The following is a 16,046-nucleotide window of genomic DNA, read 5'->3' on the forward strand; positions in this document are numbered from 1 at the left end:
CGTTGAAGGCCTATTACAAACTTCCTGCTGAAAGCACTTTCAAAGGCTGGATACGTTTAAAACCAATTCAAGCATGTAAAGTCGTTTTAGGAAATAAGCCCCAAGTCCCAAGGGCTTAGCTGAGGAGGGCCACATTTTAGAACAGGTGTGCCACTTCACTGAGCAGGAATTTGGAAATGTCAAACATTAGAAGCACTTCAGAAACTCCAGCTCAACCTGCCCAAGAGTCACACTTCTGGGCACGTGTCAATAAATGCCTTGCAGAGATGGGCATCTGAGAAAATCTCTCAGCCCTGATTCAAAATTAGTTAAAACAAATCAGCATGGTAAGTTCTTAAAGAAACCATAATTTTCTTTTTTTTTTTTTTTTGGCTTTTCCTATGTCAATTTTACTTCTCAAAAGAAACTCTATTTTTAAAGTCGTCATTCAAAAAATTTCCATCTATTACGTGATAACTGTAACAGCATCGCATGTCTTAACATCCCTGAATTTCAATCTCTTTCATCTTATCTTGCATCACCAATTGCAAGAGTAAGAACTGGGCTTTTTTCCTTGTCATTATGTTACTTCTATCCCTTTGGAAATTAAAAAGTAACACTACAAACTTGACTGCAAGTACCCTTTAAACTTGGCCCCTTCCATTAGGACACCAGGCGTTCTGCAGCCCATCAGTCTGTTCTAGGGCAAAGGCAAACAATACTTTCCGTTAGAATAACTTGTATCCAGGAAAAAAAAAAAACCAAACAAACAGGCACTCTGTAGCATACGCAGCATAGCAGCCAGAGAAAAGTTTACTAGCTTTAGCCAATTGGAGACTGTGGAGCTGGGCCAAATTAGCGTGTTCTTCTCCGCCTCTAGATGAAGTCATGAGTGAAATATGACATTGAACTTATTTTTAAAAGGGAAGAGGCACAGGAAAGAAAAGCTAAACTGCAGGAAAGTGACCTGTGCCGAGGAGTACGCGGTTAGGAAGTGTGTGCATGCCTCTAAACCCTGAGTGGTTCTCAGTTCTGTATCCTTCGCCTCCCACTGGGTGGAGTAGGTCTTTTAAGAGCAGCTGGAATGCAGTTTCCCTCATCAGTGTAGCCAGTTGTTGCCTGTCTGAACCTCTGCCAGTCCCAGAGAGCGGTGCTCTGAGCTCAAACCAGAGGGCCACGCTCTGCACCCCTGTCCACCGTCTTTCTCGCCGGAGCCAGAAGAACGTTCCCACCTGTCCAGCTATGGGGGAGGACGCTGCGCAAGCCGAAAAGTTCCAGCACCCGGGTCCTGACATGCGGCAGGAGAAGCCGGGCAGCTCCAGCCCGGTGCCCTCCTCCACGCCGAGCCCCAGCCTGAACCCGGGGAGCACGGAGGAGGCCATCCGGGACAACTCACAGGTGAACGCCGTCACAGTACTCACGCTCCTGGACAAGCTGGTGAACATGCTGGACGCCGTGCAGGAGAACCAGCACAAGATGGAGCAGCGGCAGATAAGCCTGGAGGGCTCCGTGAAGGGCATCCAGAATGACCTCACCAAGCTCTCCAAGTACCAGGCCTCCACCAGCAACACGGTGAGCAAGCTGCTGGAGAAGTCCCGCAAGGTCAGCGCCCACACGCGCGCCGTCAGGGAGCGCTTGGAGAGGCAGTGCGCGCAAGTGAAGCGGCTAGAGAACAACCACGCCCAGCTCCTCAGGCGCAACCATTTCAAGGTGCTCATATTCCAGGTCAGTGCCCCTACTCTCCGCCCACCCAGCTGGGACTCCGCATCCATGATCTCAGTCGCCTGGCTCTCACAGCCATTTGTACATCTGTCCTGCCTGTCAGGGATCTCACACACACACACACACACACACACACACACACACACACACACACACACACACACACACACACACACACACACACACACACACACACACACACACACACACACACACACACACACACACACACACACACACACGAGGAACTGTCCCCGCCGCCTTCAGCAGGTGCATGTGAAATCTACACACAGGGCTGGGAATTCCCCAGGTCACTGCAGCCTAAACCCAAGGCAGGGGCCTCAGGAGTTAGCAGGTCGGGGTCATTTGTCAGGAGCACCTCCATACAGGTTGGGAAGGTGAGCAGGTGCAGGCACACTAGTCAGATTCACTTGTCTCTTTGCATTGTGAACGTGGGGCTCTGACTGCAGCTGTTAGCTGGACAGGCAAATTAATTCACTGGCTGTTTATTAACTCTTTGTGGAAATGAGGTGATCATGTGAGTTTTCTGTTTTGTTTTTTAATCAAGTCAAATTCGTAACTTTTTAAAGCCTCCCTTTGTCCAAAGGTCACCAGTGTTTTGGGGACTAACCAAGTATTGAAGATTGATTCCATTAGAGATGAACTAGCCTTCTACTTTTGAGACTCTTTTGGCTAAAGCAATCTTGTTGAGCTTTTTTTCTAGCAAATGCACTGAAACTATAGAGCATTACTCTACAAACACACTAGATATGCTTCTCCTTGCTCAGAGAGACCACAACTGTAAAGTAGAACAAAAGCAGTGTTATCAGTTACAGTTACAAAGGCTAGCCTAGGATATTTTCTCCTTCAAATGGTTGCCTTGGAATGAAAAGGCCACTTAATTTTTATAATGCATCAATGATGCAATTAATGTAGCAAGAGGCTCTTTGAGGACAGGGAGATTGCGTGGGACTGTTGTTCCGCCACGTGGTGGGCGTTTGTGAATCCAAGGGCAGCCCTGCCTAACGCTGGAAGCCCTTCCGCCCAGTGGAGCCCAGCCAGCACAGAGCCCAGGAAGCAATTGCCATCCCTGCCCCAGGGCTGTCTCATTGTGACCACGTGAATAGGAGAGGATTTCAGAGCCACGGAGGGGAGAGGCTATAACCAAATGTTTGATTGTGAAAGGCACACAAGAAGAGCCTTCATCTCCCCAAAGAGATTTAGAAATTGGAACTTAAACGGAGGGAGCCTTCTTTTTCTAAATGAATCTGCTCTGCCAATTTAGAACTTAAGCCTCCTTCCTCCATAAAAGGAAAGACTCATCTCACTGCTTTTTTGTCCCCCCACATTGCACTTGATGTTGTAAAGCTTCAGGCAGCTGATGTCCTTCTATACATTGCAGTCTGTTGCAGACCGGAAATTTTTTAGCTTTTAATGCAAATGGAATAGCTTTTCATGAACCAGACGAACTGAAAAGAGATATGGTAACTGCGCCTTTCTTAAGCCATATAAGATCCTAACTTTATTAGCCTAAAAGATATTATAAATCTCAACTCTCAAGGCATTTATAAATTAAACACTGATCTCCAAACAAAACCAAATATATACAGACCTGTTTAAATCTGAGTCATCAAAGGAAATTTCCCTCCTTCCAGTATGAATCAGAGAGATTCTCTCTTGTCCTGTCCCTCAGTTAAGGAGGAAAAACAAAAAATTATTTATGTAGTAGAGGAAAGTCACAGTATGTCGGGATCAGGTTTTGTTTTGTTTTGCCAAGGAGGATATTCTGTAGGTGTTGGGGAGAGGGATGGAGAAGATACGTGACTAAAAATTTCAAGAAAACTGTAAATCTGACATTTAAAAAAACAACTGTTGGGAACTTAAAGACACAGGCTGCTGCTGAAGCCCTGCCATGGTCTCCTGTTTTGTCACATTGGATTGACAGGTGTGAAATTACAGCCAGAAACGGTAGGAATTCTCCATATAGTGAGGACAAGGTGAAACAGGGGCTCAAGACCAAGGTAGAAGCTAAAAGAATCCAAAGCAATGTGTTCAGGCTCCATTCAGGGCCTCTTAGCAAGCAGCCCCCAAGGACTTTTTTGAAAGAGCAGTTTAGGAGACAGAGAATTAGAGGGGCAAGGAATTGGACCTTTCTTAAGTCATGTAATGTAAGATCTTTTATTAGCCTAAAGGATATCAGAAATATCCACTCTCAAGATGTTGCAAGATGACTATTCTGAAAAAACAAATACAAATGAAGTCCCTCAGTGGAAAAGTTGCTCTTTCTCTTGATTCTTCTTAAAGTAGGGGTTTCTAGGGTAGTAAATTATTATATCCATTACAATTATTATATTATATCCATTATGCCAATGGATATAATAATAACTTGTGTTAGAGAGTGGTCCAGTATAGGGGTTGAGAAAAGATAAATTTTGTCATACAGACACTGGTTCAAATCCTAGTTTCACCACTTGCCAGTTATGTGATCTGGTGCACATTGTGTAGCTTTTCCAAGCTTTTGTTTCCTCATCTGTACACCTTATTAATATTTGAAAGAGTAAAAGTATTTTGAGCTCTTAATAAGCCCTGCATACTCTGCTAAGTATCTTTCTGTAGTTTATCTCAACTGCACCAATTTACAGATGAGGATGCTGAGATTCAGAGATACTTACATCTTGTCTGAAACTATTTAGTAGGCAGTGGTGAAGCTGGGATTTCAACTCATATTTAATTGACTCCAAAGTGTGCGCTCTTAAACATTAATGCTTCTTCCCTCATATCTCTTGCATAGGGTGAGGAATAAATGGAATAACATATTTTAAATGGTTAGCGACTGTCGTGGTGTAAGCTCAAAGAACTGAAGCTCTTCCTGGGGGGATCTGCAATGCATTTGCATGGAGAGGAGGCTATACTTGTGCTTGGTTAGAAATATGGCTTTTTAGTAAAAACTGATCTCACCCTGCCCAGGATCTTCAAACAGCTATGCTTTTGCTTTTTTAGTTGGGATTTATTAAAAGCTAAACACACACACACACACACACACACACACACACACACACACACACACACACACACACATATATATATACTCCCACTCCCTGCCATACATTGTATGATAACTACCGAGTTGAAATCAATATTACATCACTCCCAGAGCAAAGGAAAGCAAAGCCCTTTAAAAGCACAGGACTCTGCCCAAAGGGCCTACTCTAAATAGACCTTTCTAGTAGCAGCACAGTCTTCACAGTGGGGCACAGGGTAGATGTTTTCTAGACCTGCAGAGTGAGGAGGGCGGATAATGTACCAGGTCTCTAAGTTGTTTGTCACTTTCAGTCCACTTGGACCCCTATGCTAGACTTTCCCTTACTAAATCCACTGGTTTTCTAGTTTAAGACAAAAAGAATTAATGTAAAAATAGGAGATTGAAGAACGAAAATCTGTCACCTGACTGGATCATATTCACTCCTATAGTGTTTAGAAGATTATGTTTCCAGTTTGTAAAGTCCTGTTGTGTTTTCCAAAATCTGCAGGTGCTTTTTGGTTGGTTGGTTGGTTGGTTGGTTGGTTGGCTGGTTGATCTACTAGATGCTAGTAACACTAGATACACATTAGCATTTTTTTTAATTCTGAAATTTGTCCTGTTTAAAATATGTCATTTATTTATCTAATTCTGTGCTAAACTTACAACATTGTTGTAGCTGTTAAGCCTCTCATGTCTTAGCAATTACTTCAAATTATAACCAGTAGAATCTAAAACTGGAGAAAATTCATCTCCTTTTGAGCAATAAAATAAATTGTAAAATCCTTGTTAAACTTAGCAGCTTCCCTTTTAATATTTTTTTTAAATAATGGCTTAAGATCAATGTTTGAATTCAAAATACTGTAACAGGAGCCAGTATAAATGATAATAAGACTCAGAGAGGTTGCTGATCAAAAAGAAAATGCTAAAGACCAATAAGACTAATTCTTTGCCTGTAAGTGCATATGTATCTTTTACTAAAAATAAAATTTGTACAAAAATCAGTGAATTTACAGTTAAGAGGAAGTTTTCTCTGTTGATTGAAGAGACTAGAATTTCACAGGTAACTGGCACTGAGGGTGTGATGCCCACTTAAGGCCTCTTAAAGTTCTAGTAATGATTACTTGACAAAGCAGTTTCAGAATGATTTCAAATCCAGGGAACAAAATGAGAGTACTCATGGACAGTTTACACTTTCATCCACATGAAATTGTGAAACTGGGTGAAAAGAGTAGAAGTTAGATGTTTGCTGTGGCTACATTCATGGAGAATCAAGCCTATACATGTGTTCAAATATTCATCATTTGGGTTCCTTTGATGAGAACAGAATTTTAGAAAGGTGCTAAAAGTATAACATCTTCAGACTATTTTTAAATTAATTTTTTTAAAGACTGTATTTATCCAAAGCCACTGCTCTGAAAATTGCTAAATTAGTACAGACTTAGAAGAAATGGGCATATAGATAACCACAGTCACCTTTATATGACAGCTCACGATGTTTGTATCACATTGATTAATATTCCCATAATGGGATACTGGTTTTGATGTGCTACTTATCCGGTGCCCTTTAGTTTATGAGATAAACAAAATACTAGTTCTTATTGTTACTATTTACACTTATTGAATGTCAGCACTGCCTCAGGCACTTTAAATGAATAACTGATTATTGTCGGTATTTCTTCAAAAGAATCATTACTTCTCTCACAAATTACAAAACGAGACTCTATCTCAGATGCAGCCCTTCCAGGTGAATGTTGCCCCTTCTGTTGTTTTGTAATCCATATCTGTTTGAATTGAACACATGAAAAGTGTTCGCCAATGCAACTCAGGTCCTATAGTTTTGATTCTTGCATGAAACAAAGCATGTTTGGCATTTGTACACTGTGAGATCACTTTTGCAATCTGTTAGACTAGTTTTCATGGGATTTAGGTTAATATCACAGAATCAAGTATTTTAGAGCTGGAAAGCACCTCAACAATCATTTAGGTTAACCTCATTTTATATCAAAGGAGCAGAGGCCCTGAGAAACAAAGTGACTAGCAAGGTTTCATTTTATTAATAATAGAAATTATACAGTTGAATTATGAAATGAGTGAAAATAAACACTATAATCCAACTATGGCAAAGTTCATATTTACTGGGTTTTCCACAATAGCTTTTAAATAATTCAGTGTGGTTTGTTCTTTGTTTTGTTTTGTGTTTTTTGTGTGTATGCAACAAAGAACACCTAAGCAGTGTGATCTTAAAAAAGAACTGAACCCTCTATAACACTGGAAAATAATGAAACTTTTAAATCCTCGGGAATGTGAAAGACTGCTCAGGGATTATAACTAATGCATTTTATTCTTATGACTTGCTGATTCCACCAACAGCTGCCTTAGGGGTACATTTCTAATCAATGGCTTTATCCACTTGGCAATCTATACCTCAGAAACACAAACTGGAGAAAACCATCAATGTGTAAAAGAGACCCATAAATCAGAATGTCAGGTGAGCACAGTTCCATTTTCATAACTAGTATTTAGAGATTATTGGATAAAACATTCCACGGACACAAATTTATGGTCCTCATATCCCTCTACCATGCCACCACATCCCTGTGGGAATGTAACAGCCTTTGTTATTTTCTTCTAACAACGGGGATGATAAGTTAGTGACAGGAGAGCAAACTGCCTGTTCAAGCTTTTAAATGACTTACTGTAGCTTCCTTTTCTAATGCTAGTCATAGAGTCTCCTCTTTTAAAGTGTGTGTATCTATGTGCAAAGAAGATTTGCTTCCATGAGCATCAACCCAAGAAGTACCCAGCATGTTGGCCAGTTTCTCTGTGTTGATATCTGCACGCAAGACTTGAGACTGTTAGTCACAAGAATCAGTATAAACGGCAAACAAGCGAAAGTGCAAGGAAAAAATGCCACTTTCTCAAGAGTTCTTTCCATTCCTTGTCTCTTTTATGGTGCAAGTATATCATTCATATATGTTAGAAGTGTACTGATTAATTCTCCCTTCCCTTTTTTTTTTTTTTTTTTTGGCGGTACGTGGGCCTCTCACTGTTGTGGCCTCTCCCATTGCGGAGCACAGGCTCCGGACGCGCAGGCTCAGCGGCCATGGCTCACGGGCCCAGCCGCTCCGCGGCATGTGGGATCTTCCCGGACCGGGGCACGAACCCGCGTCCCCCGCATCGGCAGGCGGACTCTCAACCACTGCGCCACCAGGGAAGCCCTCCCTTCCTTTTAAAAACCCCTAAGGGTCCTTGTGAAAGGTCAGAACCAGGAGCAGCTGCATCGGTGGGGCTACGTACCTTTTTGAAAATAAATCTGGAGAAAGAGGCATGGACATATATACACTACCAAACGTAAAATAGATAGCTAGTGGGAAGCAGCCGCATAGCACAGGGAGATCAGCTCGGTGCTTTGTGACCACCTGGAGGGGTGGGATAGGGAGGGTGGGAGGGAGGGAGACGCAAGAGGGAAGAGATATGGGAACATATGTATATGTATAGCTGATTCACTTTGTTACAAAGCAGAAACTGACACACCATTGTAAAGCAATTATACTCCAATAAAGATGTTAAAAAAACTTAAAAAAAACTCTATAGGGCAAATAGTCAGCTGCAGCTGGGGGCCTCTCCTGGGTACAACTCTCCAAGGAAGCAATGCAACTCACAAGGGATTCTTAATGCCATGTTAAGGAGTTACAAACCCCAAGTGGATACATGGGTAACTAGCATAGTTAAGTGGTGACGGAATTGAGGATGTATATTTGATCCTCCCCCTTGAAAGAGCCATCAGTCTTAGAATCTGTAAGAGAAAGCAGATCAAAAACATTACAACAGGAGGCTGAAGGCAGAAGTATCACCTCACCTGTAGGCAGGTGAAATATCAAGTGTTTCCATAAGGTATGTGTAATTGGACTGAAGGAGGACACATGAGCAAGTAAGATTGGACACCTGGGGGACACTGCAGTTACAGAGGAGCCACTGTCTGAAGTTCAAGTTGAATTTCCACCACTATAATCGTTCCTTTATAGTCAAATGCCATGTCTACATTTTACTAAAGAATAGAGATTTTGAAGAGTGTCAGCATTTTTCTGCTTCTAAACAAACATTTTGGAAATGTAATTCCCACATGTACTTGGACATTCACAAATTTCTATGTGAAGGGAAAGGGCTTGCTTACCTTCAGAGTAGAACTATAAGAAGTCACAAAATAAACACTGTCCAGTAGACATAACCCAAAATACTGCTTGATTAATAAAAATGACAGCAGAAGCATAGCAGTTGGCCAAAAAGGCATATCGCACTTGTTTCCAGTTGTATTAAGACACATCCAACTCATTCTGGATTATGTCTGTTCCTGCTGGGTTTATTTTCATAGTTGGCATCAAAGAGTTCTTATATAAATTTCCCCAACATTGTCTGAAAGAGCTCAATTGGGTTTCCCGCCATCTCTCGACTGCCCTCATGTATGCGGTGTGATCTACCAACAGATCACTTCTGATTCACCTGATAATGCACTTTTCCCAAACCTGTCCTCAAAGGACACATAGTGAGAGAGACAAGAGTCTAAGACTCAACAGTAACTGTGCTGTTTTAACAATAAAATTTACACTGCATTAAAAATGCAATATTATTGGTTTAATTCTTTTAGAAGTACAGTTAATATGGACATTTTTTGTTGAGGTTGAAGAAAGGGAAGTTATCAGGGTAATCAGTAATCAAAGGTAAACCTTTGATTAACCTGAGATTATACTACACAAAATGTACCTCTCCTCTAGTAACCAAGGCTTATTTTTAATTTTCCACCTGACTTTCTGCCTTCTTTACTGAGGATTTTTTTTTTTTTTTTTGCGGTACGCAGGCCTCTCACTGTTGTGGCCTCTCCCATTGCAGAGCACAGGCTCCGGACATCCAGGCTCAGCGGCCATGGCTCACGGGCCCAGCCGCTCTGCGGCATGTGGGATCTTCCCGGACCGGGGCACGAACCCGTGTCCCCTGCATCAGCAGGCAGACTCTCAACCACTGCACCACCAGGGAAGCCCTTTACTGAGGACTTTTAATAACGTTTTACTGAGCTCTTGGTTTCTTCCTTTCCTGCAAGCAACTCCTGTCAAACCTTCCCAACCCTCTTGTCAAACCCCAGAAGTAATTTTGCTTCTGGACTAAACATCAGAGCCCTAGCTATTTCTGCAGTCTGCCCCTCTTTTAGTAATGCTCATCCACTGAGAATAAAATCCTTCCTTAAAAATGGAAACTGCTGAGCCCCTTAGGCCTGGTTCTCCTCTTTTCCCAGTGGCAGCAGCAGTCAGCAAATGTCCTTCTAGACACAGAACTAAGTCCATTCTTTTGCAGCGCCCGACACAGGGGCAGTCTCCACTCTAGCCACCCTCAGGGCTGTCTTAGAAAGCCTCCTCAACATGCACTCATTCAACAAATAACTGCTGAGCTGTCGGGAACTACTCTAGTCACGGGGCTTAACAGTGAACAAGAGACACAAGTTCCCACCCTCACAGGGAATACACGCCAACGAAAAAGAGGCAAGTCAAGACTTGAAGCGTGGCAGAGTTGCTCTCTGTAAAGGTCCGTGTCATAAGTTATTCATGGGAATCCCGTGCAAATTTCAAGTTTTTACTTTATCTTTTATACTGTGTTTCTGACATTCTGTGATATTCAAAATGGGAGTAAGCTTTGGGAAACAGAATTTGGGATTTCTTAACTCTACCAAGGATTCTATTTAACCAGACGTGCTGCTTTTTACTCTACCCAAGACTTTGTTTCTAACCAATTTATGGAACTCATACTCTGTTATGAGTATGTGTGTGTAAGCGGGGGACACGGGGCTGTATCTTTTCAGAGAGTATTGTAATTATACTATTTGGTGATTAATAAGGAGAGGGATTTTTAAGTTTCTCTATATTAAAACATTGTTCACTTAGTCTTTGTAGTGAGAAGTTGAAAGTATACAGGTATACACTTAGAACATATTTTTGATCACTACCCCAATTTTATTGACTTTTCAGTCAATCAAAATTGCAAAACAATAGGGGAAGTTCTTACCATTAACATAAACTTTGCATGAAGTTTAGCTCCCAAATAGACTTTTTGTTTGTTTGTTTTGAGCTTTTATTTATTTAATTTATTATTATTTTTTTTAACACACAGACTTTTGGGTTTTTTTTGCGGTACGCAGGCCTCTCACTGTCGTGACCTTTCCTGTTGCGGAGCACAGGCTCCGGCCACGCAGGCTCAGCGGCCATGGCTCACGGGCCTAGCCGCTCCACGGCATGTGGGCTCTTCCCAGACCGGGGCACGAACCCGTATCCCCTGCATCGGCAGGCAGACTCTCAACCACTGCACCACCAGGGAAGCCCTTTTTAACACACAGACTTTTAAATTCACTAAATCCAGTTATTTTTCAAACTGAAAGTTTACTGGGCAGTCCACAATATAATCAGGTAACATTGAGGCTCTGCTTGAAGCCCGGCTGGCAGTGGGCTCTGGAGCCTGGCCCACCTTGGCATTCTTGCAGAACTCCTAATACCCTTGGGAGTGCAGTTTGAAAGCTGCTAATCTGGGTCAAATCCTCTTGTTCACATTTGGAAGACACTGAGACACAAGGAGATTAAGTTATTTGCTGAAGGCCTCAGAGCCATTGAGCAGTACAGAAAGAACTGAGACTCAGGCCTCCTGTCACACGTTCTTTCCACTGTGCCATTTCTTCCAATGAAAATGGGAAGGCACTTTGCTAGCTGGCTCTCATTTTCCTGTATTTAAAGAAAAATATAAAAATCAAAGGGATTCCTATGCTGTGTCACCCAAGTCTGTCTGAGTTCAAATCTCCCTGCTTCGCTACTCTGGGGAACCATCCCCTTTGCACTCTCTGGAGGCAAGTTTTCAGGCTCTGCTCCCTGAGGCAGAGGGAGAGGCAGATCATTGTACACCCAGAAGCTGGAGAAAGAGTGTGCTGGGAATAAGGGGAGGGGGCACAGATTCCTGAGTTTCCCTCTTCACTCTTTACCCTAGGTGGAGGCTGAAGTACTCCTGCCCAAGGAAGCCCTATTTAACAGAGAGGCTTGATAAGCTACGCCTGGCAGCAAGATTCCCCCTTACTACTCCAGAAATGGCCGTAGTATACCATCTCTCCTTATAATGCCCACAAAGGACATTCTAAACACAAGGCTTCGTGAGTGGGTCCCCAGTAAGGCTAGCCCTTGCTTCTCTTACTCCAAAATTAGGTCATTAGAAAAATTAGTATGCATTTTTAAACAGATACCAAGGTTGACCATGCCTTTACTTTTGACTTCTACTTGGGGAGGGAACCTGATAGAGGTTTTACCTGGTGCCTGACACTTAAGGAAAAGATGGGGCAGGGGAGAGAACTGGGAAGTCTTCATCTTTTATCTTCTAACTTGACCTCCAGGCCCTTTTGCAGTGGGATTTTGGCAGGAATAGAGCCTGAGGTTATGAGAGAGAGGCCCTCTGGGTTCACAGTAACTTACTTTAGCTCCTTTATCTAGGCAGCTTCCTTGTCTTGTCTGACCCACAACCCACTTCCCTCCCTGCCTGTCACTGATAGAGCCCTTGCCAGATGCCCTCATAATATTCCCAACAGGCAGCCGTTGGCCTTATCCAGCCTAAGCAGAATGACTTGATCAGTTTAGAATTAACTTTTCATATTCTAGAAAACTAAAGCCACAGACCTTTGGTTTCTGTCATGCCAAAAACACATACCCAGAAATTACAGCAGTTCAGGACTATTTGTGAAATGTGTTATTAACATGAAATTTACATTGTCCATCTTTTCAGGAAGAAAATGAGATCCCTGCCAGTGTGTTTGTGAAAGAGCCAGCTTCCAGCCTAGCGGAGGGGAAGGAAGAGGAGCATGCTGACGAGAACAAGTCCCTGGAGGAAACTCTGCACACAGTGGACCTCTCGTCCGATGATGAATTGCCCCATGACGAGGAGGCCCTGGAAGACAGTGCAGAGGAAAAGATGGAAGAAAGCCGGGCAGAGAAAATAAAAAGATCCAGTCTCCGGAAAGTGGATAGCCTCAAGAAAGCATTTTCTCGCCAGAACATCGAGAAAAAGATGAACAAGCTGGGGACAAAGATCGTATCTGCAGAGAGGAGAGAGAAGATTAAGAAATCTCTCACTTCCAATCACCAGAAAACATCCTCAGGGAAAAGCTCCCCCTTCAAGGTCTCTCCCCTCACTTTCGGTCGAAAGAAAGTCCGAGAGGGAGAAAGCCCTGCAGAAAATGAGACCAAGTCAGAAGACATGCCTAGCAGTGAGGTGCCGAATGACCACGAGGAGAGCTCATTTGCGGAGTGTCTTTCGGAAGCATCCCTCACCAGTGTACTGGTGGAAGGGAAGAGCATGGAGGGGGATGCTGGGAGGGTGGCCTCAAGAGGGAGTGACTCGGCCATGGACAGCAACATCGACTTGACTATTGTGGAAGATGAAGAAGAAGAGTCGGTGGCCTTGGAACAGGCACAGCAGGTGTGCTATGATGGAGGCTACGTGCTAACCTCCCACGAGGCAGAGCGCTCAGATAAGGAGCCGGTGCAGCCAGCTGTGCTCCAGGTGGACCAGACCGCCTAAAGGCACAGCGCTCTGTGCCCAGCCTGTGCTTTCAGTTAAGTGGGTAACCAGAGCCTAGAAACAAACTCCTGTACATCTCCAGCACTCCCCACTCACACCGTGTTACTGTCCAGGTAGTCATCATTTACTACACAGTAGGCGCACACACGTGCCCAAGATTTACTATGAAGGCAACCTGTCAGGGTCTACACTTCTAATTTACTCTTAGGTTCCATTTCTGTAGTTCTCCAAGACTGCCCAGAAGAAGAAATGCAGCAGTCAAAAATCACTGATCAATTTGGCTAAGCCAGAAACATGAGGCTACGTAAGATACTAATCATGAAATCTGATTCATTTTTTGTCATTCCATAAGCTTGCTGAATAAGCGTACCACTAATATATTGAATTTCCATAGAATTCTGTGAATCTTTATTCTTTAAGTGTGTGATATATAATATACATATGTATTTAAGCTAAAGAGATAACTACTTTATATTTCAAGAAGAAAATACTTTTCTTAAAAGGCAGAAGAGAAAGTTGGCTATTGACTTAGTAGAAAACATTGTTTATTGAAAATGAAGGAGAAATTGAAAGACTATAATGTTCAGCTAATGAAGTAAGATATGTAGAAAAGTTGGGACTATTAGAAAAAGAAAACTAAGGAGAAGTTGGAAAATAAAAGAAACAGGAAACAAAGAATGGCAAAGAGAATGAAGACAAAGAGAAAAAAGCATGTGTTCAAAAGTAAAATATTTACGATATTAGTTCAAGTATTTACTCATATAACAAAGCTGAAGAAATTCATTTATCCTAGAATCATATGCTATATCTTCACAATATTTTTATTTTCTAATATTTTCAAATAATCTCAAAAAACATTTTACTGTGTTAAAGCTGCATTTTTTTCCTTAATGAAAGACATTACAAATATTTCCCTAAGGAAGTTCAAAAAGATGTCTCTTTAACATTGGAATGAACATAAATCTTCAAAATTAATTAATACATACTGCCTTTTGTAGGAAGTTGGATCGTACTATTCTTTAATGTTTTCCAAATTTGAAATAATCCTTACACTTCAAAGGATGTAATGTATGTTTGTAACATGTTAGAATCAACAGGTTTGGGAAGGGAAAGAGTCAAGTTTTCCTTTTTTGTACATAACGGTAATTTCATTCTAGGTCATATTTTATTTATATATTAATTTCACAGAATATTAATATGTTTCTTAAAGCATGCTAGTGTTTATGTGTATGTGTACATTTACTCAGACAGGGTAATTTTTACTACTGCCTAACATTATACTAAAATATTGCTTTATTTTTAATTACAGAATGGTAATGTTTTGAGAAAACTATTACAGTTTAAAGACAGTTGTACCAGAAAGCAAATTCCCTACCTTTAGTGTGTACCACTCATTAGAACTAACCTTACAAATACAGCTAATCTAAAACAGTATTAACAAACTATGCTTTGCCTTACAAAAGGGATAGGATTAACAAATGTATTGATGGCATAACTGATACAGCTGTGTCCTTATTTTGCAATAATGTACCCCAAATATTAGATTGTTGAACTAACAATGGCTGTGTTAAAGAAGAATAAATAAACCAAAAACTAAAAAGTACATAATAATGTCAGTTTCTCGGCAGAAAACTTTAAAAACAACAGAAAGAACTGATTATTAAACTCTCCTCCAAATGTAGCCATAATGTTGATTTTTTATTCTTGATTTCCCCTATTAACTCTGCTTTCTTTTTTCCCCAATCTCATTCAGAAATCCAAGTCTCATTCTTCAAGTTTAACTTTCTTGACATCACCTTACCAGCTCTGGAGAGCATCTGAATTTACTGTAGCAGCTTGACGAATCTGATAGTTCCATCTACATTTTTATTATTTTGTACCAGACCTTAAAATACCTTAAATAGCCCTGCAAACATGAATGTATTGAACCGTATGTTCAGTTTATTCACACAGATACACCTTTGTCTTCTGCAGTGCCATCCAGTTGGTAGAAGACTAAATTTCACTCAGGGCCCTGAACATGCCTGTTTAACCTTTCCAAAGTTGCTGTTACTTTTTTGCAGCCAAGGAGTTGGGCCATCCAGAGCTAATGCAAGGTTTACATTTCCTTTTCAAAAATGCTTATGTTATTTGTTCCTAGAAACTATCTAAAAAGGAATCTTTTTAGATTTGACTGACAGACATTTATTCTCTGTTCCTCATTTGAAACATTAAAATCCTAACCAATGGAACAGAGAATTAAGCCAGCTAATTGTTGGAAAACACATACTGTAGGGATTAGAGAGAGCACCAGTTGTGGAAATCAAACTAGTTATTCTGTTTATTGTTGAAATATTTGCATACTGGTGAGGCTACAAAGTCCCCAGTCTTCTTCATACCCACCCAATAACCCATTCCTAACTTTATGTGCCTGGAGCTCAAGAACTGGATTAGTTTTCCCCCAAAGATTATACATTAATAAGCACTGAGATCGTTATCTTAGAAATATAATTCAGGAACAAGAAGTGTCTATTACACAGGTCACAGATCTCACAGAAATAGAGCAACGATGTCATTTTTCCATGAGATTTTATTTTTAAAATATATAGACATATATATTTCAACAGGAATATTTTCTTCTTTCTCCTTCCATTTACGAATCTAGTACGTGGTTGAATTTCTTTTTATACATGAAAATAAAAGACCCACACTAAGGCCAGTTCTGCACAAAATAAATATTTTTTTCTTA

At 41.3% G+C, this 16,046-nt stretch overlaps 1 protein-coding gene across 1 annotated transcript; it reads left to right on the forward strand.

Moving 5' to 3' along the window:
• Positions 1-1,179: 1,179 nt before the first annotated feature.
• On the forward strand, positions 1,180-15,319 carry CAVIN2 (caveolae associated protein 2). Its single transcript, XM_030855993.3, has 2 exons — positions 1,180-1,704; positions 12,524-15,319. Exons 1-2 carry the CDS (start codon positions 1,222-1,224, stop codon positions 13,316-13,318), a joined length of 1,278 nt encoding a protein of 425 aa, XP_030711853.2. The 5' UTR covers positions 1,180-1,221; the 3' UTR covers positions 13,319-15,319.
• Positions 15,320-16,046: the final 727 nt, after the last annotated feature.

The sequence above is a fragment of the Globicephala melas genome, chromosome 7 (assembly GCF_963455315.2).
Source record: "Globicephala melas chromosome 7, mGloMel1.2, whole genome shotgun sequence".
NCBI classification, from domain to species: domain Eukaryota; kingdom Metazoa; phylum Chordata; class Mammalia; order Artiodactyla; family Delphinidae; genus Globicephala; species Globicephala melas.

Coding starts and splice junctions, on each gene's coding strand:
- CAVIN2 (XM_030855993.3), top strand. CDS start 1,222: ATGGGGGAGGACGCTGCGCAAGCCGAAAAGTTCCAGCACCCGGGTCCT. Junction 1,705..12,523: donor TCAAGGTGCTCATATTCCAG/GTCAGTGCCCCT, acceptor CCATCTTTTCAG/GAAGAAAATGAGATCCCTGC.